The sequence below is a fragment of the Haliotis rufescens genome, unplaced genomic scaffold, assembly GCF_023055435.1.
Source record: "Haliotis rufescens isolate VD_foot unplaced genomic scaffold, xgHalRufe1.0.p SCAF_52, whole genome shotgun sequence".
NCBI classification, from domain to species: domain Eukaryota; kingdom Metazoa; phylum Mollusca; class Gastropoda; order Lepetellida; family Haliotidae; genus Haliotis; species Haliotis rufescens.
Window position 1 is genome coordinate 717,327 of NW_025964246.1, and position 26,304 is coordinate 743,630.

General features: G+C 44.5%; 1 protein-coding gene across 1 annotated transcript in view; it reads left to right on the forward strand.

Moving 5' to 3' along the window:
- Positions 1–26,304, forward strand: part of LOC124144038 (cyclic nucleotide-gated cation channel alpha-3-like) — a 160,191-nt gene that overhangs the window by 129,095 nt on the left and 4,792 nt on the right. Inside the window, exon 3 of the mRNA XM_046513256.2 lies at positions 20,715–21,020. Coding sequence (XP_046369212.1) covers positions 20,715–21,020 — 306 coding nt within the window. The remainder of the gene's footprint in view (positions 1–20,714; positions 21,021–26,304) is intronic.

The following is a 26,304-nucleotide window of genomic DNA, read 5'->3' on the forward strand; positions in this document are numbered from 1 at the left end:
TCCCCATAGCATTCGCCCGGAGTGCCCAGTGTCCAGATTAACATTATCATAATAGCGTTCTTTTGTATAAGAAATATTAATACGAAAATCAAACATTATTATAAAAATGAGAAAGAAGATACGAAAATCAAACGTTATCTTAAAATTGTTCCAAAGTAAGAGAAGATAAATACGAAAATAAAAAATTGCAATAAAAATTGTTTAGCGTGACTGATTGGTCAGATATAGTGCATTCATACCTGTGTAGCCTGCGCTTTTTTCACAATAGAAAGTTGACGTAACTGCCGTGTTTGCATTTGAATTTACATTTACCGTATTTCCTCTATTACGGGAAAAGGTACAGTTCTGAAATATGAACCGAGCCACTCCATCTGAGTTTCCCCTATTACAGGTGAATATCATAACACAATCGACTTCGTGTGTCAAATACAAAAGAATAAGACCCGAGCTTCTTATAATTGCTCTGATCTGGACTGGATCTAAATGTTACCTGAAGTTAACAAGGGCCTTCTTTAAACAGGGGAAATAGCGTTAACCAGGCCATCAACACCAAGGCTGATGAAGTGACTGTGTTTCCAATGCTGATGTCGACTCAATGCGCCCACTGCTGGCTGCGTGGTGATAGCTGTAATGCACTATCTGTGTCAAGACTTGTCAGTATTCAAGTCTGTTATTGCTACACGATAATTGTCACCCAATCCGATAACATCACCAGCAAAGCCAGACCAGCCACACGACATGCTAAAGAGCCCGCGAGTTGGGTCGCATCGCCTCTCGCCATAACTTACTCGTAATTCACAGAGGCGGGACGTTGGCAGGCCTCTTCCGTTTTCCCGCCACGAGCTCGTACGTTGTCATAGTAACTGTGTTGTTGACGTCATAAAACGCATCGCTCGCGACAGGAATTATAACCCGTATATTATGATATGATCTTACCGCGGGTCCTAGACGTACGGTCACCCAACCGACACCGAGTCGCATCATAATATTGCAATTACAATATAGGCTGCTTGTAGGTTGTATCGCATATCTCGAGTTGGCCACGTCACCTGATATAATGTGCTGTGAGGCGCTATCGCGACGGAACCTGTTGTTGTTTTTTCGGTGATAAATGGTCATGGGAAGCCATTTGGCCAAAAATATACATCAGTTAAAATAGAGGGCACCATGTCCCAATAATAGCTCAATAGTTGTCAAATGTTACGAATAAAGTATTAAAATTCCCTTTTAACATCTCCCCGAGGCAAGGGAGTTAACTGACTCTGAAAGTCCAGTTACAAACTGGCCCTGGGCCCACTTGCACAAAACGATCTTAGCGCTATGATGATTGTAACTCCCATACTTTAACATAGGCTTACAATAGTTGTAGTGCTAAGATTGCTTTGTGCAGGTGGGCCCTGGTATTTCGTGGCTCGATCGTAGCGCCACCAGTGGCAGTTATGTCCCTCTGTGTCCCTCCTATTGACCAATCAGATTCCACCTCTCCTTTTACTTGAATTTTCTACAAACAAAATGGCGGTGTCCAATCCAGACGATCTGATAAATCTTTATTGTAATAAATGGGTCTTACCTCGCGAAGTACATCAAATCACTATGAAAACATACATCAAAACTTACTTTTTCACAAAATGCACATTTTAATCAAATTTGAGCTGATAATGTATCAGAACAACCGCATGCACGACAATGTATCGACTGTTTTTTGTGAACTACCTGTCTGTAATGTCATGTGACTGGTCATGTTGTGCATCTATTTTTAACTTGACTTAAACGGAGGGGCTCGAAATCACGTGACGGCCACACTATGGTGCCTGATTGGCTCGTTTCGCTCGGCGAGGCATATCACTATAAAATTAACAAGACATGGTCATTTTACCATCAAATTGTTAACACAAATAACTGTTCTTAAAGGTAAGATTTAATTTTAGTGGGGGCTCGGGTGGCCCAGTCGTCTAAGGCGCTGCGATTCGTTGTGCAGAGTTGCTTCCCTTGGGCACGCCAGAAACCTATGATTGTGGGTTCGAATCCCGGTTCGTCCCGATTATGTTTCTAGGTTTGTCAGCACGATACCCGTGCTCGTGGGTTTCACCGAAGTGATAAACGTCTGAGACCTTCGGGCTTTCCTCCCACATTAAGCTGACACGCCGTGATATAACTGAAATAATGTTAAAAGCTGCGTTAACACCAACTCACTCACTAACTTAATTTTAGTGTATTGGGATTGTCATTAGACACGTAATCAGAAATACTTCATAGGAGCTCGAAAACCTGTAACGCGACTATATAGAATACAATCATTCAGTGTGTGATGGATTTTCACTTTGGGGTCATCCTCGGATCTTCGTAATTTGTGTCACTCCTCCATTCCTTGTCCTCCCCTTTCCAATTAATGTCGACCGCCTCCGTGGTCTAGTGGTAGATCGTCCGCCCGGAGAGCGGAAGGTCCGGGGTTCGATCCCCGGCCGCGTCATACCAAAAGACGTTAAAAGATGGTACTTGTTGTTACCCTGTCTGGCGCTCGGCATTAAGGGGCTAAAACAAGGACTGGTCGGCTCGGAGTCAGTATACTGTGTCTGAGTGGGGTATTCATGTTAAACTGCGGCATGGTATCTCAGTGAGCTAGCACTATAAATCGGCACCAGTCCGGACTAGTACAAGCAGCCACACAAACACACACACGTACATGCACGTCGTTATATAAGTGCAATAATCTTGGACGCGACGTTAAACCCCATTTCACCTCACCTCACCTCCAATTAATGCTTCTACTAGTGGTACCCTTCAAGGGGCATGTCTACCTGAAGTGAACCTTCTCATTCATTGGACCTGCATAGAAACCAAAGATCTCGAATTCGAGATGTACCGTATTTCCCTAATTAAGAGCTCTGGGTCTTATTATCTCCCCGACCTAAAAGGGCGGGGGTGTAAGTATATAGTTGTACCAAGGAATTCCGTCCGTCCTTGTGTGACCTTTAACTTGAAAACTACGTTATAGATTCTTTTCAAACTTGGTGAACACTGTTTATACCCATAGGAGAGGTTCGAAGTTTGATTTCAATATTTTTTTTTTTTCTGAAAAAATACAGTGGACATTTTGTTTATACTTTCCATACAAATTGAAGAGGTTTGATTTTGATATGTGTATTTTCTGACAACCAATGTTTTTTTCATGTTTTGAACTTCGAATACTTTTTTATTTGTGAAACCTATAACTCAAATATTACTGCATGGATTCTTTTCCAATTGGGGGTACAGTTTCTGTACCAATAGGAGAGGTGCAGTGCAAAGTTTGATTTCGTTAAGTGGATTTTCTGAGAAAATATTGCTTTGTTTTCATGTTTTGAACTTAGAAATATGTTGGAGTCGAAGTCGGGGGTATTAGTGAGCCCTGCTCACTTTTTGTCTTGTTAACTTCAGTTTTGGACCCGGCACATCTTAGAGACCCAGCCATTTTATTTTATGGGATAATGTCCCCGCTCGTCACGATTCAACACGACTTTATAATGTGTCAAACCCATTTATAGAGAGAGAGGGGGGGGGGGGGGGGGGGGGGGGGGCGGTCGGGTAGCCTTGTGGTTAAAAGCGTTTGCTCGTCACGCCGAAGACCCGGGTTCGATTCCCGACATGGGTTCAATGTGTGAAGCCCATTTCTGGTGTCCCCCGCCGTAATATTGCTGGAATATTGCTAACTCACTCACTCACTCATTAATAGTGTCCCCTGCCGTGATATTGCGAGCGGCGTAAAAACCACTCACTCACTCACTCACTCATTTTCCAGCAATTGGCTTCACACATGGTACCCATGTGGGATTTTCTCTATTAAGGACCGCAATTCTTTACTTAGATTTGTTTGTTTTTTAACGCCACATTGTTAAGCATATTCTAACAATGAAGGACCAGATCACCAGTGACTCCCTTGATAAGAGGACACACGGTATGTGGAATTAAACCATTTGCTGATATCACCAAACTGACGTTTACAAGTTTTGACCTTCCCCGACCTTGGAAAATACAGATCAGATAAGATACATAAATATCCGTTCAGAAAATATATCCCAACAGCATCGTGTCTATCTGCGTGAGGTTCCAGCTATCTTGGACACTTCTCAAAGACCTACGTGCCTTATCACATATCTCAATCACTGATACATATTTTCAGAATTAAACCAAGAACCCTTCCCAGTATATCTGCTTCCTTCTGGGAATTCGGAGATGCTATACAAGATACCTAATACTCAGATACCTCATCTGTCGAGAATTAAACACGTCACCTCTCCCAGCAGTTATTCTTGGTCCCGATGGGAGTTAGAAGTGATCCCACTGAAGATGCCTAGATTTACATAACCATATTCAAGATTTATTCCAAAGTTGACATTTCCCCTTTAAATCATAGATCCTGGTCCCCCACGTCATCACTGAGCATGATGTATAAGTGGCCAATCACCCTCCACACCAACATATTACCCATCAAGCACCACGATGACCGGATATTATCAAGAATCTCAAAATGCTATGGCAAATCTTAGCTATTAAGTCATGGGTTTCTTTGCCATTCGTTATTTGATGTAAATCCCTACTGCCGAGAAATATCGATGCAACCGACCGAGTAGCATTCCTTTAAGACCCGTGGCTCCCATTCTCTATCAGAAGAGCCTTTTCGCCACATCCCTACCTCGAAAAAGGAACCGGAAATCCCCGAATAAACACGAACAGCGTTCGCTTATTGATAGTGGTGGCTTGATACGTCTCGCAAATCTCCTCAAATCTCATAAAGAGCTTTTGTGGCATGGGAATATGACTAGAATTTCAACATGATGTTCTTCGTAAGATGTTGCTGAGAATGCTCGAGTCAAGAGATTTGAGAATGTTGACGTTTCAGTCAGGAAACGGAATATTCGACTGCAAGATGGCAAATTCATTTCCCAATGGTAGTGAGAGAAAAAAATAATGGGTTTGCAGTATCATTACATGTTTTGATGGGTCTATTTTAGATGCAAAGTACGTCAGCGAAGCTATGTATATGTCTAGCGTTTCTTGCCGGCTGCGAACATTTTAAACGGAACGGACAGGTTTATATATGTCTCTGACATTTTGTTGTATGACTGTTATTGCGAAATTTGTTTCTGAAACTTGAGCTCTGAATTTTTTATCTGATCATGTAAAACCATATTTAGTTTGCAAGAATGAGATCATCCGTAATTACTTGTGCCGTTTATCTTCATGTGTACTATTTTGAACTTAATGATGGCTTAAAAACCATAAACTGTGTGATTGTGAAAATATCTTCTCTTCGTTATATGGGGCCTTTGGACGTTGTAATATAAGTGCTGCTGAGACACCGTGTCTGTGTTTTCTGAGTAATTATTGAATTAATTACATGCCGTTCATCATAACATTAAGTAAGCGGAGATTCAAACTGGCTCTGGAACGACTTGAAACATTGATGGGGTTGCCGACTTATTCAAGCCAGGTTATTTTTTTAACTTAATATTTTTGTTGTTCTTGTTCTTGGTCTTGTTCTTGTTGTAATTCATCCGTGGCCTAGTGGACTGAGCGTCTGCCCGGAGAGTGGAAAGTTGGTGGTTCGAGCCCCGTCATGCCAAAATACGTTAAAAGATGGTACTTGTTGTAAGCCTGCCTGGCTTTCGGCATTGAGGGGATAAAAAAGGGACTGGTCGGCTCGTGTAGTGTACTGAGTAGGGTATTCATGTGAAATTGCGGCAAGGTGTCTCAGTGGGCTAGCACTATAAATCTAGTATAAACAGCTACACACACGTGCATGCACTTAGCTGTATAATTACAATAAACACGAGTGGCCCAGTCTTCCACAACGTTACTTTTTCTGCTTTAAGGCAAAAAAACCTGTGTCATCACTCTCAATAATAATAATAATCCAGTGCATTGAACATCTCAAATATATTGTGACAAATACTCTGAATACCTTCGATACAAAATATGTGATATTCGCGATATTCGACGCTAAAAATAGCCATCCAATCAAATTACTGATAAAAGAGATGAGATGGTGACGTCACTTCCGGAACGAAGCTGATCCAGCTTATCGCGATTCTGTCGAATAGAAAAAAGTCAGCACATTTTTTCGTTGCGTGCCGCGAGCAAGATATTTCACGTGAACACAACATACACATGTACCCAGAGAACAAAGATACTTTTATTGTAGAGTAAGCGAGAACCTTTGAGTGAGTGAGTGTGGTTTTACGCCGCTTTAAGCACTATTCCAGCAACATCACGGCGGGGGACACCAGAAATGGGCTTCACACATTGTACCCATGTCGGGAATCGAACCTGGGTCTTCGGCAAGACGAGCGAACGCTTTAACCACTAGGCTACCCCGCCGCCCCGAGAACACATTAGGGCACTGATTAGCATCATTTGTATGCTCAATTCATGGGTTTCTAGAAAATGGTAAATATCCGTGACATATCACTGAAACGTTGTTCGAGGCGCCGTACAGACTCACTCACTCACTCACTCACATTTTCGTCATCATTCTTGTTTTGTTCATTATTTTGTAGCCATTGTTATTATATCCAAGCGCAATTCATTCAAAGACACCCTTGAAATATTCTCGCTTGTATATTCCACAGCTCTGTATGACGGTCTCGTGTATTTGTCTTTATGGGGTTGTTGTCGTGTGAAGACATTCATGTTAACAGCGATTCATCGGCGACCAAAATCTCAATGTAATATAACGATCAAAGAGATAAAAGAGAAACAGCTCGTTAACTTCAACCAACGTATTTATCTACTGTCCCTGTGATATAGCAGTTGATCTGTGATCGCATTTTATCGCGTACAAGAAAGCAATGATCGTGGATTCGAATACCAAATTCTCCCTGATTATGATTCTACGTTTGAGTCAGCGTCGTTCTCGTGGGTATCACAGACATGAGGATTCTCTAAGACCTGCATGGCTTTCCCCCCACATCAAGCTGACACTCCGTGATATAACTGAAATGCTTTCAAAGCGGCGTTGGTGGGTAGCCTAGTGGTTAAAGCGTTCGCTCGTCTTGCCGAAGACCCGGGTCGATACCCCACATGGGTACAATGTGTGAAGACCATTTTTGGTGTCCCCGGCCGTGATATTGCTGGAATATTGCTAAAAGTAGCGTAAAACCATACTCACTAGCTCAAAGCGGTGTTAACCAAACTCCCTCAGTCGTATTTGGCGACGCTGGGAAAATATCATTTTTTTATTGTACCGAAGCTGCAGGTTCATAACTATATGCATATTATTGGAATGGCAACTTGAAGAAATCGGTCACATTTTATCCTTATCAAAACGTGATTAGTATATTTGAAGGTTTTATGAAAGCATTATTACGGAGAGATTATGACGAAATACGTAATTCGTTTTATGAGTTGTCTGTTTTGGGTTTTTGTATGAGTGAGTGAGTAAGTTTTCAAGTTATATCACGGCGTGTCAGCTTAATGTGGGAGGAAAGCCCGAAGTGATGCAGGTTTTAGACGTTTACCACTTCGGTGAAACCCACGAGCACGGGTATGGTGCTGACAAACCTAGAAACATAATCGGGGCGAACCGGGATTCGAACCCACCACAATCATAGGTTTCTGGCGTGCCCAAGGGACGCAACTCTGCACAGCGAATCGCGGCGCCTTAGACGACTGGGCCACCTGTGCCCCCTCCCCCCCCTGGTTTTTGTATGAAGAGTATCAGGCAGTGTAGGAGCTGCTATCTGATTTATTTATGTGATGTCCGTATTATGACAGCAGTGAGTGCCGTTAATGGATTTATGTGGAATCATGTCGTTGGTGTTTTGAACATATTGAACACATCGTCCACATAGCTGCAAACTGTAAAACGTCAAAGAGACTTAGTGAAGACGTTCAGACATGCATCGTCAATACGTCACGGGTTTTTACGTTCCTCCATTACCAGTGAATACACACTGGTGTTTTGTGGTGTTGTCTCTGTTTTTAACCAACGAATCAGTGAGTGAGTGAGTTGTGGTTTTTTAAGCCGCTTTTTAACAGTGAGGTGAGGTGAAATGGGGTTTAACGTCGCGTCCAAGATTATTGCACTTATATAGCGACGTGCATGTACGTGTGTGTGTTTGTGTGGCTGCTTGTACTAGTCCGGACTGATGCCGAATTATATTGCTAGCTCACTGAGATATCATGCCGCAGTTTAACATGAATATCCCACTTAGACACAGTATACCGACTCCGAGCCGACCAGTCCTTGTTTTAGCCCCTTAATGCCGAGCGCCAGACAGGGTAACAACAAGTACCATCTTTTAACGTATTTTGGTATGACGCGGCCGGGAATCAAACCCCGGACCTTCCGCTCTCCGGGCGGACGCTCTACCACTAGACCACGGAGGCGGTCGCTTTTTAACAGTATTCCAGTTGTATCACGGCGTGTCAGCTTTATGTGGGAGGAAAGCCCCAAGTGATGCAGGTCTCAGACGTTTACCACTTCGGTGAAACCCACGAGCTCGGGAATGGCGCTGACAAACCTGGAAACATAATCGGGGCGAATTGGGATTCATAGGTTTCTGGCGTGTTAAGGGGACGCAAATCTGTGCACAGCTTAATATGGGAGGAAAGCCCGAATTGATGCAGGTCTCAGACTATTACCACTTCGGTGAAACCCACGAGCACCTTTTTGGTGCTGACAAACCTAGAAACATAATCGGGGCGAACCGGGATTCGAACCCACAATCATAGGTTTCTGGCGTGCCCAAGGGACGCAACTCTGCACAGCGAATCGCGGCGCCTTAGACGACCCGTGCCCCCTAACCAACGAATCAAGACTACCTGGTTCCAGCGAGTGTTCTAACTAATGAGATGCTGGATGAAGGGTGAAGGAACATTTTGTACACAAACCCATGAAATAGATTTTGAACAAATTGCTCAAACTTGACTTAGGCAAAAAACGTCTATTCAGAGTTACGTCCCTTGATATCTTATCTCTTTCTGTAGTTGCTTCCCTTGATGTTTGAAATTTGATATTATTTTCCTTTGGTGCCTTTTAAAACTTTTTTTCTAAACCTTGCAAAACTATTATGGCTTTAAACTAATCAAACTCAAGGAACAAATTCTAACTATAATTCCACCCCGTTCACTTACAAATGTCAGTACCCACATTAAGCTGACACGCCGTGATCTAACTGGAATACAGTTCAAAGCAGCGTTAAACCCAACTCACTCACGTACTCTCTAATGGGGGCGGCCGGGTAGCCCAGTCGTTAAAGCGTTCGCTCGTCACGCCGAAGACCCGGGTTCGATTCCCAACATGGGTACAATGTGTGAAGCCCATTTCTGGTGTCCCCCGCCGTGATATTGCTGGAATATTGCTAAAAGCGGCGTAAAACCATACTCACTGACTCACTCACTCTCTAATGTCAGTACATTGTGTCAGTAAAGTGATTCATGAAAGCAATGTATAAATATTTTCCAAGCTAATTTAAAGCGTTCGCTCGTCACGCCGAAGACCCGGGTTCGATTCCCGACATGGGTACAATGTGTGAAGCCCATTTCTGGTGTCCCCCGCCGTGATATTGCTGGAATATTGCTAAAAGCGGCGTAAAACAATACTCACTCACTTAAGGTGGACTCACTCACTCACTCCAAGCTAATAACTGCTATTATATTTCATATAAAATATTATTATTAATTAAGTAATGAATAATATTCCAGGATGGATTTATATCTTAATCTTGACTGCTTAAATATTGTTAAGACGAAGCGTCTGAATTAATCTTCCATTAATCTTCGATGCACATAACTACGGATACCTTTTAGGGCCACTTGTTTTGTTTGTTTTTTTTCTTGACATTTCAAGATATATACGTTGAAATTTGAAGTTAAAATCTTATAATTTCAACTTAGTATCTTGAAATTCCAAGATCATTATCTTGAATTTTCAATTTTGTATGTATCTTGAAATTTCAACATTGCATCTTGAAATTTTAACTTAGTATCTTGAAATTTCAACTTAGTATGAATCTTGAAATTAGGTAATAAGTTGAAATTTTGAGTTATAATCTTAAAATATCAACTTATTATTTGAAATTTCAAGATCATTGTCTTAAAATTTCAACTTAGTATGTATCTTGAAATTTAAACTTGTATCTTGAAATTTCAACATAGCATCTTGAATTTTCAACTTAGCGTCTTGAAATTTCAAGTAAAAAAACAAAACAAACAAAAATGGCCCTAAAAGGCTTCCGGACATAACAATAGTGGTTCGGCATTAGTTCCACTGGCAGAAATTGCCAACGATTAAAAAAATATGAAAAAAACATATCTCGCCAGTTTACAGGTCACCGACATTGGCAATGTGTAGCTTTGCCTTCAAATGCCTTCAACTATTGTCTTACATTAAGCACGCGCTGGCTTTTTCCGCTGCCAGATCCTATTCGTATTTTATACTCTCCCTGCCGAAAAGTCTGCGGTAATTCCCTGCAGAGATTTACTCATCACACAAATTGATTTGATTCCGATTCCATGTTTGAAACAGTTCCCACTTTTTTCCTTTCCGTGACATTTAAGAACAGAAGACCCGCGTAGGCAGCGCTGTCAGCTCATGGAAGCAAATTAAAGGCTGAGCGGGTTGCTGGGAAAGTAACGCAACTCTCTAGTCTGTGGGTGGCCAGTTTCGCCAATTTTTCAGATTAATTGCCGCGGTCTGTTTCGTGTGGGTTGATGACCCGGAGCACCTTCCTGGAGCCTCGCAAAGAAACATCCAAATAAGGCATGGGCCATATTGCATGCAAACACGCAACGTCCAGTCCTTCAGTCGTATCAGGAACTGATGACATGTGTTCGATTCCCATTTGTTGGTTCTGACAAACCTAAAATAAAATCAGGGGAAATCTGGGAATCGAACCCACGATCATAGGTTTCTGGCACAAGGGACTGCAAGCGAACTGGGCGCCTCAGACGACGGTCCTGCCGTGCCCCATAGGGGTTCGAATCCCAAATGCGACCCGATTATGACCATTGTGGTGGTAACATCATATATGCGTGGATGTTACCAAGGTAGTAAAAAATTACAACCCGCGCCTCTGCTATGGAATTTAAGCTGCTATTTTTTTGGTAACTATGATTGTCTCTCGGAGACGTGACTTTTAAATAAAAGCGACAAACCCCTTTACATATTCATAAGAAATCCCTGCTAAGAATAGAGTCGATTGCACAATTCCGACTATATCATGAGCATGTGTTTATGAATCACAATCACATAGCGTGTGTTTGTTGTTTAACGCCGCACTCAGCAGTATTCCAGCTGCATAACGGCGGTCTGTGAATAATCGAGTCTGGACCAGACAATCCAGTGATTGATATCATGCGCATCGATCTACGCAATTGGGATAAGAGGACATGTATCAACCAAGTCAGCGAGCCTGACCACCCGATCCCATTAGTCGCCTCTTACGACAAGCATAGTCGCCTTTTACAGCACCCATGAGTTGCTGAAGACCTATTCTATCCCGGATCTTCACGGGTTATCACATGGTGATCTCATAGTCATGATACCGGGTGTTCGCAAGGCGTATTGGAGATCCAAATGAATGGATAGGTAGATGACTAACGGTATTCCATTACGTCTACCGTTACTATGGTGGTTAACGGTTATTTTAGCTTTCCATTGATGTATTACAAGGGGACTAAAGACAACGGTGATGCATCGATCAATCAGCCGTTTAACCCCTTTATAATATAAGCCTATTAAGTAGGTGTGCCAGAAACCTATGACGGTGGGTTCGAATCCCGGACTCGCCCTGATTATATTTCTATGTTTTTCTAGAATTTTCACTGGAGTAGGTTGACGTCAAGCGACTTTATGACGTCATAGCTATTGTATCCTCCTTGCACCCATAAGGTACCTTTTCCCCTGGTGGGTCACAATTATTCGGGCCACACCCCCGTGTAACACGGTGTGATATAACTGAAATACTGTTCAATTCTAACGTTATACCCAACTCACACACTCAAGAGACAGATTAGTATCGGAGTTATCTCCCTTGGCTCCCTTGCGCCCAAACTCCTTCCTTCTTGAAATTTGCCCTATTACCACAAATGTTCATGCTTTTGTTTATGTCTTTGGGAATGCCATCATAGTTCATTTTGAAAAGGTTTACGACGGACTATATTTCCCACATGAATGTAACGTGTTGTTTGTTTGATCATACTGGTTCGAGATTGCAGACTAACGGGAAATCAACCAACTTCTCCCTTACATTCTTACTTTATCAATTACATGATAGTTTTAATGAAATAGAAATTCAAATTGACAAACGAAGAAAGTAATTTAGCAGTGGTAAGTGTATTCGGCGTCACGACAGTCGTCGCTCGTTTGTAAATAAATATTCAGTTGCGAGTTCAACTCCAAGCATGGTTGTGGTCATCTATCACTGTGGGGAGTTTTGACTGGCGGCAGCGATGGTATAGAGAGCTCCGCGAACGGGCTATCGCTGTGAGGAGCTTGCCTTACGCCTAACCCACGTGAATTGGTCAATTCGTTTATAAGTTTAGAACGTGTTCGTTTAATTCTTTTTTTTGAATGAGGAAACTTTTTGAAACAAACAAAAAGTTGGAGTCTATTGAAATAAAGTCTGTGAATCTATATGCAGCTCAAGAGCATGTGACAGACCAACAAGCGCTGTGCCGTCTCCTTGGTGATGTCGAGACGAACAGCCGTTAGTGTGTTTGCTTAATACGCTATGGGAAGTGTTCGATTCCAACTTTGGTTGCAGTTGCAAAAGAAAAAAATGTCCGCCTCCAACATATCTCAGAATTGGATAAGAAAAACTGTAAATTTGTACGCAGTACTCTCGTTGGTCTTTTTATAAGGTGGTTTTGCAGAATGTAATTGCTGATAAAAAACAGAACATGTCCTGTGGAATGTTAAAAGAGGCAAGGGCATCCTGAAAGATGAAGAATACGGCATCTGTAGTTAAACTACAACTCGGAATACATCCCAGTGTGGAGAGACAAGATGGGATGGGTTTCGTCGGTGAGTTCACAATTTGAGCAACCACCTCCAATCCCCACGAGAATAATTGCGTTTCCCCATCCATTGTGATCAGACAGGGGAGGTAACTACTTGTCGATAATCTGGCGATTAGCTTCATTGCATGGAGCTGTAATTCATTATATAAACCAGGGACAGGTCGCTGCAAAGAGGCACTGTCTGGAGCTCAACAGAGTGAATGGTGAGACAGAGCTCCTGCCTGCCGGATGTGTCTGGGACGTGCAATGAATGTTGGGATATCATTCATCCGGAATGGCTCCTTGGCAGTGAATGGTGCCACCATCAGGATTAAATGGTATCCTTGTACCTCATGTTTGTCCCCCCGTCTCTCTCTCTTCCCCCCCCCCCCCCCCCCCCCCCCCCCTTTGGGAGTCCGGGGCGGAGTGGGTCATGTGTACCGAATGCTTGTCTCCCCGTATTGAATGGGTGAGTGAGTTGGGTTCTACGCCGCTTTAAACAGTATTCCTCTTATATCACAGCCTGTCAGCTTAATGTAGGAGGAAATCCCGAAGTGATGCAGATCTGAAACGTTTACCAGTTCGGTGAAACCCACGAGCACGGGAATGGCGCTGACAAACCTTGAAACATAATCGGGGCGAACAAGGATTCGAACCCGTAATCATAGGTTTCTGGCGTGTTCAAGGGACGCAACTCTGTGCACAGGGAATTGCGGCGCCTTTGACCGTGGCCCCTCCCCGTATTGTGTAAATGTACTCGGGGTATGACAAGGGCTAGAGAGAGTATTTTTACAAGTAGAATATTTTGATATTCAATATTTGAGAATCACTTCTAGGGGTATGGCTCATTCCAAGGACGCGAGTTCGAGTCCCACTCTGGTTCAATATGGCAAGCTCATTCTCGGTGTCCCTCGCTGTGATATTGCGGGAATATTGCTAAACGCGGCATAATACCAAATTTCCTCACACATTATTCATGTTTGGCGTCTCAAAATATCACCAAGTCACGTGACTTGGAAGGTAGGGTTGACTTGTGGTCGCTGATTGATCTTATACCCTTGGCTTGTGTTATCGGGTAATATATTCCTTGTTGGGTATAAAGCAATCTGTGTTCTATATTCTCTCTTCTATCTCATCAATTATTCCGATCGGCCTTTACAGTTTCCCAAAGACGAAGGATGTCTTGATCCATAAAACCATCGCGATTTGATCTCCATTATGAATTAATGATTTTCCTAAGTGGCCATTTACATTTGTTGGGGCGCCTGTAGCCGCCTACAGCATGTGTAACGTGTGGCTTTATAACGCCACTAACCACAGGCTACAAGTTATCTACAGTCAAGCAGGAGCGACTGCAGCAGGAAGGTCAATAAACCGCTCACTCAGGTTGTCATAGATTTGCCTCAATTATCCCGCTTCTATAAGGCACGGCTATCTCAGTAACAAGATGATTGAAGGAGTCATCTATCCATCAACTGGCGGTTTGGGAAGAGTCGACTGGCTCAAATCCAGGCTCGAACCGCGCTCCTTGGGTATAACACAACGTCAGCCACAAGAATGTGGTGTCCGGATGAGGACAAGGAAGGGTTGTTTGTTGGTTTGTTGTTTAACGCCGCGCTCAGCAATATTCCAGCTATATGACGGCGGTCTGTATATGATCGAGTCTGGACGAGACAATCCAGTGATTGATATCATGAGCATCGATCCACGCAATTGGGATCGATAGCATGCATAAACCACGTCAGCGAGCCTGACCACCCGATCCCGTTAGCCGCCTCTTACGACAAGCATAGTCGCCTTTTACGGCAAGCATGGGTTGCTGAAGACCTATTCTACCCCGGATCTTCACGGGTCGACAAGGAAGGGGGGGGGGGGGGGGGGTGAAGCATGATTTTGTGTGTTGCCTAGTCTCAGATAAAGCAAATTAGAATATATTGATATTTTATTCTTCTGATTTAGGGGCACGGGTGGCCCAGTCATCTAAGGCGCCGCAGTTCGCTTGTAGAGTACGTTCCTTCTGCGTACCAGAAATATGTGATTGTGGGTTCGAATCCGGTTCGCCCGATGATGTTTTTGGGGGGGTTTGTCAGCACCAAAACCGTGTTCGTGGATTTCACCAAAGTGGTTAAAGCCGAAGGGGTTGCATCACTTCGGACTTTCCTCCCGCATTAAACTGACATGTCACGATGTAACTGGAATAGTGTTAAACGGGCCGTTAAATCCAACTCTCTCACTTAGATCTGATTTTGATGAGATTGTTTCATACTGACGCCACTTGGTCAAATACAGAATGGTCTAATGCAACATGAATTGAATAACGACTGCATACTTAGTTTTCAATATATAGCCAATATAACTGTCATATATGTATATATCATCATATTTGAGTAATCAGTGCGTCTATCAAGATTTCGGGCTGCTTATTTCACTCTTTATAAGTTCAATCGGCCAGTTTGATGTTAAGAGTTCCGTCCCTCAGCCGTGTCAGGATCCGCTTACCTTGGGTTCAAATCCCGATTATGATCCTTAGTCTGTCCTATCATGCTCGTGAGTTTCGCCAAGGTGGCAAACAACTACAAGCCGCTTCAACATGGGTTTCCCTCCAACAACAACCTGCTTCAACATGGGTTTCCCTCCAACAACAACCTGCTTCAACATGGGTTTCCCTCCGACAACAACCCGCTTCAACATGGGTTTCCCTCCGACAACAACCCGCTTCAACATGGGTTTCCCTCCGACAACAACCCGCTTCAACATGGGTTTCTCTCCGACAACAAGCTGCCATGTAATAAAACTGAAATACCGTTAAAAATGCGAAAAACCCTTATATCATAAGCATGCGTTTATGAATCACTATTAAGTGTTGATGACACCAGATGTTGCGGAAAGGTGCCAATGCCACCCGTCACAAACATATACAAAGGCAGGTCATATTGTTGACCTGACAAAAATAGGGAACATATCGTACAATTCTAAATAGGGAACCGCATCAGACATCATTTTTGTCACTGATGCGACAAAATTGGAAATGTCCTCCACGCGTCAACCATAAAACGTTTGGAAGGCCTTGGGGGGGGGGGGGGGGGGGGGTGGTGCAACCCTGACAAACAACTTTTGAGCAAGAGTTGCATGGCGCCAATTGAACTCTTCCTTGAAATAGAGATTGCTCGATTGTACCTCAAACATTGTGACATGGTGCTGTAGTTGTTCGAATATTGCTGGACGTAAAGGGAAAGTTGACGATTGGAAAGTTGAAGTCATCTGTCTTGTGGAGAGGTTTTTGTCACTCTGAATCTTTATGCATAGATCGAAATATGAAACAGGAAGTTCATTGATTTCTTATATTTCGAGTTCAGGTAGGTGAATCAGTGGAAGAGAAATGGCTATTTGGTGGTTCTTGAACGATATCAGATCATCTATATACCTGATACATAGATTAAATTTCTTGGCCAAATTCCCATGTTTTGATTTTGCGAATCCAAGCCGAACCCTGGTATTTCAGGCCTGTCAGAGGACGCAACTACACACCTTTCATGTAGTGCTGCGGGTGACAGCTGTCTAGGACAGAATGAGTTTATTCCAAATCTGTTTCCTCTATTACCGTTTGTGCATTCTACCAGTGACCACACCATGCACCGATTTAACCCACTCAGGAAGTCATTCAACATGTCCCTCTTCTCTTTTGGTCCAATATTAGCATACGCTTCGACAGTATCTATAATGAGTTTCAAGCTGTGATCACAAGCAGGTCGTTCGCGATAGTTTGGGCCCTGTTTGAATAACCTGTGAAGATTGTTAGTATCAACGATTAATGTGGTAATTTGACCAACAGGTGGTTGGCAGTATGGGAAACATGGGCAGCCACAAGTTTATTTGTTGTTTAACGCCGCACTCAGCAATATTCCAGCCATATGACGGCGGTCTGTAAATAATCGAGTCTGGACCAGACAATCCAGTGATTGATATCATGAGCATCGATCCACGCAATTGGGTGACATGCATCAACCAAGTCAGCGAGCCTGACAACCCGATCCCGTTAGTCGCCTCTTACGACAAGCATAGTCGCCTTTTACGGCAAGCTTGGGTTGCTGAAGACCTAGTCTACCCCGGGTCTTCACGGATCGGCAGCCACAAGTAGTGAAGTTTACGTGATGGGTTGCCAAGTCCGAAATACGTTCCTTTAATTGAACAACTTGGATGAAATGGTCTTCGTATAGGTAATTGATTATCGTCGGTAAATCCAATACCCTCACTCACCCAACGCTCTGACATGATTCGGAGAATATGATTCAGTTCTAACGCGGATAATCCAGGTCATATCGTGGCATAGCACTTAATAAGAACGAATACTTCAACACTACTTCCGGTGCTACGTGGTCGCATGTAGAATCACATTACGACGCTAACTGGGAACAGGCAGGGCACGATCTGGGCTTAATTGTTGTTTGTCCATGTGATCGTGGATCGATAGTACAAGAAGGTTACGTCAAATATATTAAATGGATTGAGTCATCGACTGCAGGCCGCGAGAAAGGCGGCACTAGGAAGAAGTGTACAGTTTCTGACATATTTATCCTGATATTGTCGAGATGAAACATCGAAGAACAGACAGGAGTGCAATTTAATTATTTCGTCCGCCGTGTTTGAGATTGTTTTTATATTTAATTCTGCAGCTAATTTGTAGTTAGTTCTTTTATGATACAATGTACCATACCAGGGTTTTTTAACGAGAGGCTATGCCATTAAGTGGTCAATTTACTTAAAAGCAATCTGTGTTTTATATGCTCTATGCCATCAATTAGTTTATTGATCAAGACTGAACGAGGGCACTTAATGCATGCACAATATAAAGGGAGTACTACAATTTACGCCGTGTTTGAGATACTTTATATTTTTAATTCTTGACATATTCAATAGAGGGTCAAGGGTCAGTCAAAGGTCAAAGTCGCATGCTGATAAATGCTAACATGAACGTACCTGGCTGCACGTTTTCAAATGGTGCTATCCCTCTGATAGGTTCATGCTTTGAAAAGGGACGTTTGTCAAGTACAAAGGTCAAGCCTTCAGTCAGGTTTTCATTGTCATTGTCATTTTCTAAGGAACTGTTATTTCGATGGACATGACATTTACGGATAGAATGTCAGACCATGGTCGTCATTAGGGTTTCTTTGAATAATGGTTTTTCAGCACCAACTGTCTCAGTTCTGTTACTGCCATTGTGTTCCTGGTTAGAAATGGTTCCTTACACGTATTCGGGGCTTGGTGTAAGATAAGGTCACAGTTATTATATATCCTATTCAGTTTGTGCATTTACTTAGTGATTATTGTCGTATAGCGTATGAAGCTCTCGTGGTTCCGTGTCGGGTTCGAACCCAGGACTTCGGCGTGACATATCAAGTTGATTGACAAATATGAAATACAAGTGGGCCTCCCTAGCAGGTGCTCCTTTCAAGGTTAAGTGATTTCATATAATACTCGGGCTTATCAGGGAAGCAAGCTGTTCTGTCCCCAATATCCACTGATAACTTTGTCACTGGTGCACAGTAGTGATGTTGACTGACGATGTTCAGTAGTGATGCTGACTGACGATGTTCAGTAGTGATGTTGAGTGACGATGTTCAGTAGTGATGTTGAGTGACGATGTTCAGTAGTGATGTTGACTGACGATGTTCAGTAGTGATGTTGACTGACGATGTTCAGTAGTGATATTGGGTGACGATGTTCAGTAGTGATGTTGGGTGACGATGTTCAGTAGTGATGTTGGGTGACGATGTTCAGTGGTGATGTTGACTGACGATGTTCAGTAGTGATGTTGGGTGACGATGTTCAGTAGTGATGTTGGGTGACGATGTTCAGTGGTGATGTTGACTGACGATGTTCAGTAGTGATGTTGGGTGACGATGTTCAGTAGTGATGTTGAGTGACGATGTTCAGTAGTGATGTTGACTGACGATGTTCAGTAGTGATATTGGGTGACGATGTTCAGTAGTGATGTTGGGTGACGATGTTCAGTAGTGATGTTGGGTGACGATGTTCAGTGGTGATGTTGACTGACGATGTTCAGTAGTGATGTTGGGTGACGATGTTCAGTAGTGATGTTGAGCGACGATGTTCAGTAGTGATGTTGGGTGACGATGTTCAGTGGTGATGTTGACTGACGATGTTCAGTAGTGATGTTGGGTGACGATGTTCAGTAGTGATGTTGAGCGACGATGTTCAGTAGTGATGTTGAGTGACGATGTTCAGTAGTGATGTTGAGTGACGATGTTCAGTAGTGATGTTGAGCGACGATGTTCAGTAGTGATGTTGAGTTACGATGTTCAGTAGTGATGTTGAGTGACGATGTTCAGTAGTGATGTTGACTGACGATGTTCAGTAGTGATGTTGACTGACGATGTTCAGTAGTGATATTGGGTGACGATGTTCAGTAGTGATGTTGGGTGACGATGTTCAGTAGTGTTGTTGGGTGACGATGTTCAGTGGTGATGTTGACTGACGATGTTCAGTAGTGATGTTTGGTGACGATGTTCAGTAGTGATGTTGAGTGACGATGTTCAGTAGTGATGTTGAGTGACGATGTTCAGTAGTGATGTTGGTTGACGATGTTCAGTAGTGATGTTGAGTGACGATGTTCAGTAGTGATGTTGACTGACGATGTTCAGTAGTGATGTTGAGTGACGATGTTCAGTAGTGATGTTGAGTGACGATGTTCAGTAGTGATGTTGAGTGACGATGTTCAGTAGTGATGTTGAGCGACGATGTTCAGTAGTGATGTTGAGCGACGATGTTCAGTAGTGATGTTGAGTGAAGATGTTCAGTAGTGATGTTGAGTGACGATGTTCAGTAGTGATGTTGAGTGACGATGTTCAGTAGTGATGTTGACTGACGATGTTCAGTGGTGATGTTGACTGACGATGTTCAGTAGTGATGTTGAGTGACGATGTTCAGTAGTGATGTTGACTGACGATGTTCAGTAGTGATGTTGACTGACGATGTTCAGTAGTGATGTTGAGCGACGATGTTCAGTTGTGGTGTTCAGTGACGATTTCGGTTTGATGTTCATTGACGATGTTCAGTGGCAATGTTCAGTAGTGATGTTGAGTGACGATGTTCAGTAGTGATGTTGAGTGACGATGTTCAGTAGTGATGTTGAGCGACGATGTTCAGTAGTGATGTTGAGCGACGATGTTCAGTAGTGATGTTGAGTGAAGATGTTCAGTAGTGATGTTGAGTGACGATGTTCAGTAGTGATGTTGAGTGACGATGTTCAGTGGTGATGTTGACTGACGATGTTCAGTGGTGATGTTGACTGACGATGTTCAGTAGTGATGTTGAGTGACGATGTTCAGTAGTGATGTTGACTGACGATGTTCAGTAGTGATGTTGACTGACGATGTTCAGTAGTGATGTTGAGCGACGATGTTCAGTTGTGGTGTTCAGTGACGATTTCGGTTTGATGTTCATTGACGATGTTCAGTGGCAATGTTCAGTAGTGATGTTGAGTGACTATGTTCAGTAGTGATGTTCAGTGGTGATGTTGATCTTCGGATATTCAAGGGGGGGGGGGGGGGGTGTTTAGGTTTCACATTATCAAATCCCCTATTTTACATATTCCTCTAATATTCACAGATGTTTTTATTTCATGTGGAAAACGGGCTCAGGTAGTCACGGACATGTTCGTTTCATGTGGCAAACGCGCTCAGGTAAACACATGTCGGTTTTTTATGTTTCAGGTGAGGTGGGTAAAGAGATGTACATTGTCAACCGCGGGAGATTGCACGTGGTGGCGGACAACGGGAAGACGGTGCTCGCCACTCTTAAACCAGGCAGCTACTTCGGTGAAATCAGTATATTAAACATGGGCACTGCCGGCAACAGAAGGACCGCTTCCGTGCGTTCGGTAGGGTATTCAGACCTGTTCTGTTTAGCAAAGAAAGACCTGTGGGACGTTTTAAAGGAGTACCCCGCTGCCAGAGTGAAACTGGAAGCAATTGCTGTGAAACGCTTGGAAAAATATAAAAAGGCGCCATTAGAAAAAGGTAAGTTTGTGTGGAGACAGAGTTCTCTTTCAAATGAGAACAATAATAATGTTTCTCATTGTAGGGTATTGTAGTTTCGCTTTATATTTATTCCTCATAAGAAGCGGGTTTTGTTAAGCGAGTCACTTCTTGTCGTAAGATAACATAACTAATTAAATGAAAACAAAAACATAAACTAACATATTTTTCTGTAAAATATATTTTAAGTGCATTTTAGAAAAGATTGTTTCGAAATTTCTCATAAGTTGTCTTAAAACATCTATCGATAATCGTTTTCTATGTATTTTAAACAGCATCATCAACCATTACAATGTCATTGAATCAGGCTTGTTAGTGGGGCCGTCAAGCCAAAATGAGAATTGCAGTTATGCCTAGGTCGAACTTCAGACATTGTATCTGGGCCCAGTTACGCAAAGATATCTTAGCTACGGCTGTTGTAGCATCTTTACGTCAACACAGACCTACGGCAGTCGTACCGCTACGATGGCTTTTAGAACCAGCCTGTTCCACAAAGCGATCTTAGTGCTACGACTGCCGAAAGCCGGTGTTAAATATGGGAGTTACGATCATCTTAGCGCTAAGATCGCTCTGTGGAACGGGCCCCAGGTTCAGTGTAATTAGAGAAGATTTTTCAAATGAATAACCTGTCCCGAAATATACCCAAAATGAATAGTTTGTTAGCAGTGGTGAAAACAATAAATACTTTGTTTTGTGGAAAATACACCAACGTAAAAAATGTATGTAAATAATGAAACTTAATAAATAAATAAATAGTTGGATACAGCTGGGAAAAAATAGATTGTTTTCAAAAAAATGTTCCAACCATCTCCGGGGGGACGGGTGGCCCAGTCGTTCAAGGCGCTGCGATTCGCTGTGCAGAGTTGCGTCCCTTGGGCACGCCAGAAACCTATGATTGTTGGATCGAATCCCGGTTCGCCCCGATTATGTTTCTAGGTTTGTCAGCACAATACCTGTGCTCCTGGGTTTCACCGAAGTGGTAAACGTCTGAGACCTGCATCACGTCGGGCTTTCCTCCCACATTAAGCTGTGCACAGATTTGCGTCCCCTGAACAAGCCAGAAACCTATGAATCCCGTTTTGCCCCGATTATGTTTCTAGGTTTGTCAACGCCATTCCCGTGCTCGTGGGTTTCACCGAATTGGCAAACGTTTCAGATCTGCATCACTTCGGGCTTTCCTCCCACAATAAGCCGACAGGCTGGGATATAACTGGAATACTGTTAAAAGCGGCGTTAAACCCACACACCATCTCCATACTGATGAAATATATGCTCCCTCAATGAAATGTTGCCGGCAGACCTAAAACCATCTAACAATGGACAGTAAATACATGAATTACAAGGTGATAAGTCAAAGGTAATACTTTAATAAACACTTATTCGTTTCTTATCCTGTGACGTCCCATATGGTATTTCTGAGTATTTCTAATCACGACGATTATTTAACTCGAGACCCGAGCATCATCTCAACCATAAATCTCGCCAAGTTGTATCTTTGACCTTTCTGGAAGCAGACGACAGATTGAGAGAAACTGTCCCTCGTGACTAGGAATAGTGGTTGATGGCGGAAGCTATAAACCACTCGACGAGTGATAGACGTTGCAAGCAATGTCAGCGAGATGACATCTATATTTTACACCCCCATTCCCAACTATCTCAATACACCTCCACCCCCAAAGCCTCCATTTCCATAAACGTACACCCCACACTCCTTAACCCCCAGCCCCACACTGTACCCATCAACCCACCTACACTTTCACCCCGTACACAAGACCGCCTCCGTGGTCTAGTGGTAGAGCGTCCGCCCGGAGAGCGGAAGGTCCGGGGTTCGATCCCCGGCCGCGTCATACCAAAAGACGTTAAAAGATGGTACTTGTTGTTACCCTGTCTGGCGCTCTGCATTAAGGGGCTAAAACAAGGACTGGTCGGCTCGGAGTCAGTATACTGTGTCTCAGTGAGCAAGCACTATAAATCGGCATCAGTCCGGACTAGTACAAGCAGCCACACACACACGTGCATGCACGTCGCTATATAAGTGCAATAATCATGGACGTGACGTTAAACCCCTCACCTCACCTCACCTCACCTCACCTCACCCCGTACACCTTCACTCTATACACCTTGGCTCAATACACCTTCACTCCATACACCTTAACCTCATACACCTTCGCTCCATACACCTTAACCTCATACACCTTCGCTCCATACACCTTAACCTCATACACCTTCGCTCCATACACCTTCGCTCAATACACCTTCACTCCATACACCTTCACTCCATACACCTTAACCCCATACACCTTCACTCCATACACCTTCGCTCCATACACCTTCACTCCATACACCTTCGCTCCATACACCTTCGCTCCATACACCTTCGCTCCATACACCTTCACCCCATACACCTTCACTCCATACACCTTCGCTCCATACACCTTCACTCCATACACCTTCGCTCCATACACCTTCGCTCCATACACCTTCGCTCCATACACCTTCACCCCATACACCTTCACTCCATACACCTTCACTTCATACACCTTCACTCCATACACCTTCACTTCATACACCTTCACCCCATACACCTTCGCTCCATACACCTTCGCTCCATACACCTTCACTCCATACACCTTCGCTCCATACACCTTCACTCCATACACCTTCGCTCCATACACCTTCGCTCCATACACCTTCGCTCCATACACCTTCACCCCATACACCTTCACTCCATACACCTTCACTCCATACACCTTCACTCCATACACCTTCACTTCATACACCTTCACCCCATACACTTTCACCCCCTACACCTTCTCTCCATACACCTTAAACCCCGTACTCCTGAACCCTCGCTCAGATTTCCGCTCAAACGACCCCCAATCCCTAGCCCCAGTTAACGGTAGGTGAAGCTTTCATCTTTCTTATATCCGCTGCAAAATGTTTTCCATGAAACCGATCCAATTTATAACAAAAAAAGGACCGACTCACACGTATTTTCAAAGCCGTCTCGTTCGTCTGTATATCGAACACGAATGGAAATGAAAAGACATTATTTCTAATTTAAGACTTCTTTCTGTCTGAAAGCCACATACGCTCAGCCTATGTTAACATGTTCCAGAGTCGAGACGAGAAACAGTTGTCTCTGTCAGCAAAGTGTGCTTAATTCCTTGTTTTCAAGTCAGTTGGGAAAACGTTCATTGTACTTAGGAAAAACACGATAGGTTTTTAAAGGTGTTGATTTGAATGGGGCGGTGTATCGCCTCATCCTGAATTTGCCAGAGCTGGGCGGTAAGTGGGTTACTTCTCCGTTGGGGATATCATCGAGGTTCTGTCGACCTTTTAGATAAACCGGTTCTCGTCAATATTGCTCAAAATAAGATTACGGCTGTTGCATCACCGGCCTGGTTTGATGAAGCGCGGTCGCCGTTGCAGATCGGGAGTAGCAGACGCCGAATGAACGTGTGTTTTCATAACAGTTGAAACACGCATCTTAATGGTTGAGTGTATCTCAAATTCACGCCCGGGCTGGTGAACGTGTTCATAAGGAGCTCGGACATGCAGGGTGGTCAGTAGCTCGAGAATGCAGGGCGATCGGGGATGCAGGGTGGTCAGTAGCTCGAAGATGCAGGGGGGGGGTCAGTAGCTCGGAGATGCAGGATGGTCAGTAGCTCGAGAATGCAGGGCGATCGGGGATGCAGGGTGGTCAGTAGCTCGGAGATGCAGGGGGGGTCAATAGCTCGGGGATGCGGGATGGTCAGTAGCTCGGAGCTGCAGCGGGGTCAGTAGCTCGGAGATGCAGGGTGGTCAGTAGCTCGAGAATGCAGGGTGGTCAGTAGCTCGGGGATGCAGGGTGGTCGGGGATGCAAGGTGGTTAGTAGCTCGGGCATGCAGGGTAGTCAGTAGCTCGGGCATGCAAGGTGGTTAGTAGCTCGGGCATGCAGGGTGGTCAGTAGCTCGGGCATGCATGGTGGTCAGTAGCTCGAGAATGCAGGGTGGTCAGTAGCTCGAGAATGCAGGGTGGTCAGTAGCTCGAGAATGCAGGGTGGTCAGTAGCTCGGGCATGCAGGGTGGTCAGTAGCTCGGGCATGCAGGGTGGTCAGTAGCTCGGGGATGCAGTGTAGTCAGTAGCTCGGGGATGCGGGGTGGTCAGTAGCTCGGGGATGCAGTGTAGTCAGTAGCTCGGGGATGCAGGGTGGTCAGTAGCTCGAGAATGCAGGGTGGTCAGTAGCTCGGGCATGCAGGGTAGTCAGTAGCTCGGGCATGCAGGGTAGTCAGTAGCTCGGGGATGCAGTGTAGTCAGTAGCTCGGGGATGCAGGGTGGTCAGTAGCTCGAGAATGCAGGGTGGTCAGTAGCTCGGGGATGCAGTGTAGTCAGTAGCTCGGGGATGCAGGGTGGTCGGGGATGCATGGTGGTCAGTAGCTCGGGGATGCAGGGTAGTCAGTAGCTCGGGGATGCAGTGTAGTCAGTAGCTCGGGGATGCAGGGTGGTCGGGGATGCATGGTGGTCAGTAGCTCGGGGATGTAGGGTGGTCAGTAGCTGGAGGATGCAGGTTGGTAGGGGATGCAAGGTGGTCAGTAGCTCGTGGCTGCAGGGTGGTCAGTAGCTCGGGGATGCAAGGTGATCAGTAGCTCGGAGATGCAGGGTGGTCAGTAGCTCGAGAATGCAAGGTGATCAGTAGCTCGGAGATGCAGGGTGGTCAGTAGCTCGAAAATGCAGGGCGATCGGGGATGCAGGGTGGTCAGTAGCTCGGAGATGCAGGGGGGGGGTGGGGGTGGGGGGGGGGGTCAGTAGCTCGGAGATGCAAGGTGATCAGTAGCTCGGACATGCAGGGTGGGCAGTAGCTCGAGAATGCAGGGCGATCGGGGATGCAGGGTGGTCAGTAGCTCGAAGATGCAGGGGGGGGTCAGTAGCTCGGAGATGCAGGATGGTCAGTAGCTCGAGAATGCAGGGCGATCGGGGATGCAGGGTGGTCAGTAGCTCGGAGATGTAGCGGGGGTCAATAGCTCGGGGATGCAGGGTGGTCAGTAGCTCGAGAATGCAGGGTGGTCAGTAGCTCGGAGATGCAGGGTAGTCAGTAGCTCGGGGATGCAGGGTAGTCAGTAGCTCGGGCATGCAGGGTAGTCAGTAGCTCGGGCATGCAGGGTAGTCAGTTGCTCGGGGATGCAGGGTAGTCAGTAGCTCGGGCACGCAGGGTAGTCAGTAGCTCGGGGATGCAGGGTGGTCAGTACCTCGGGTATGCAGTGTAGTCAGTAGCTCGGGGATGCA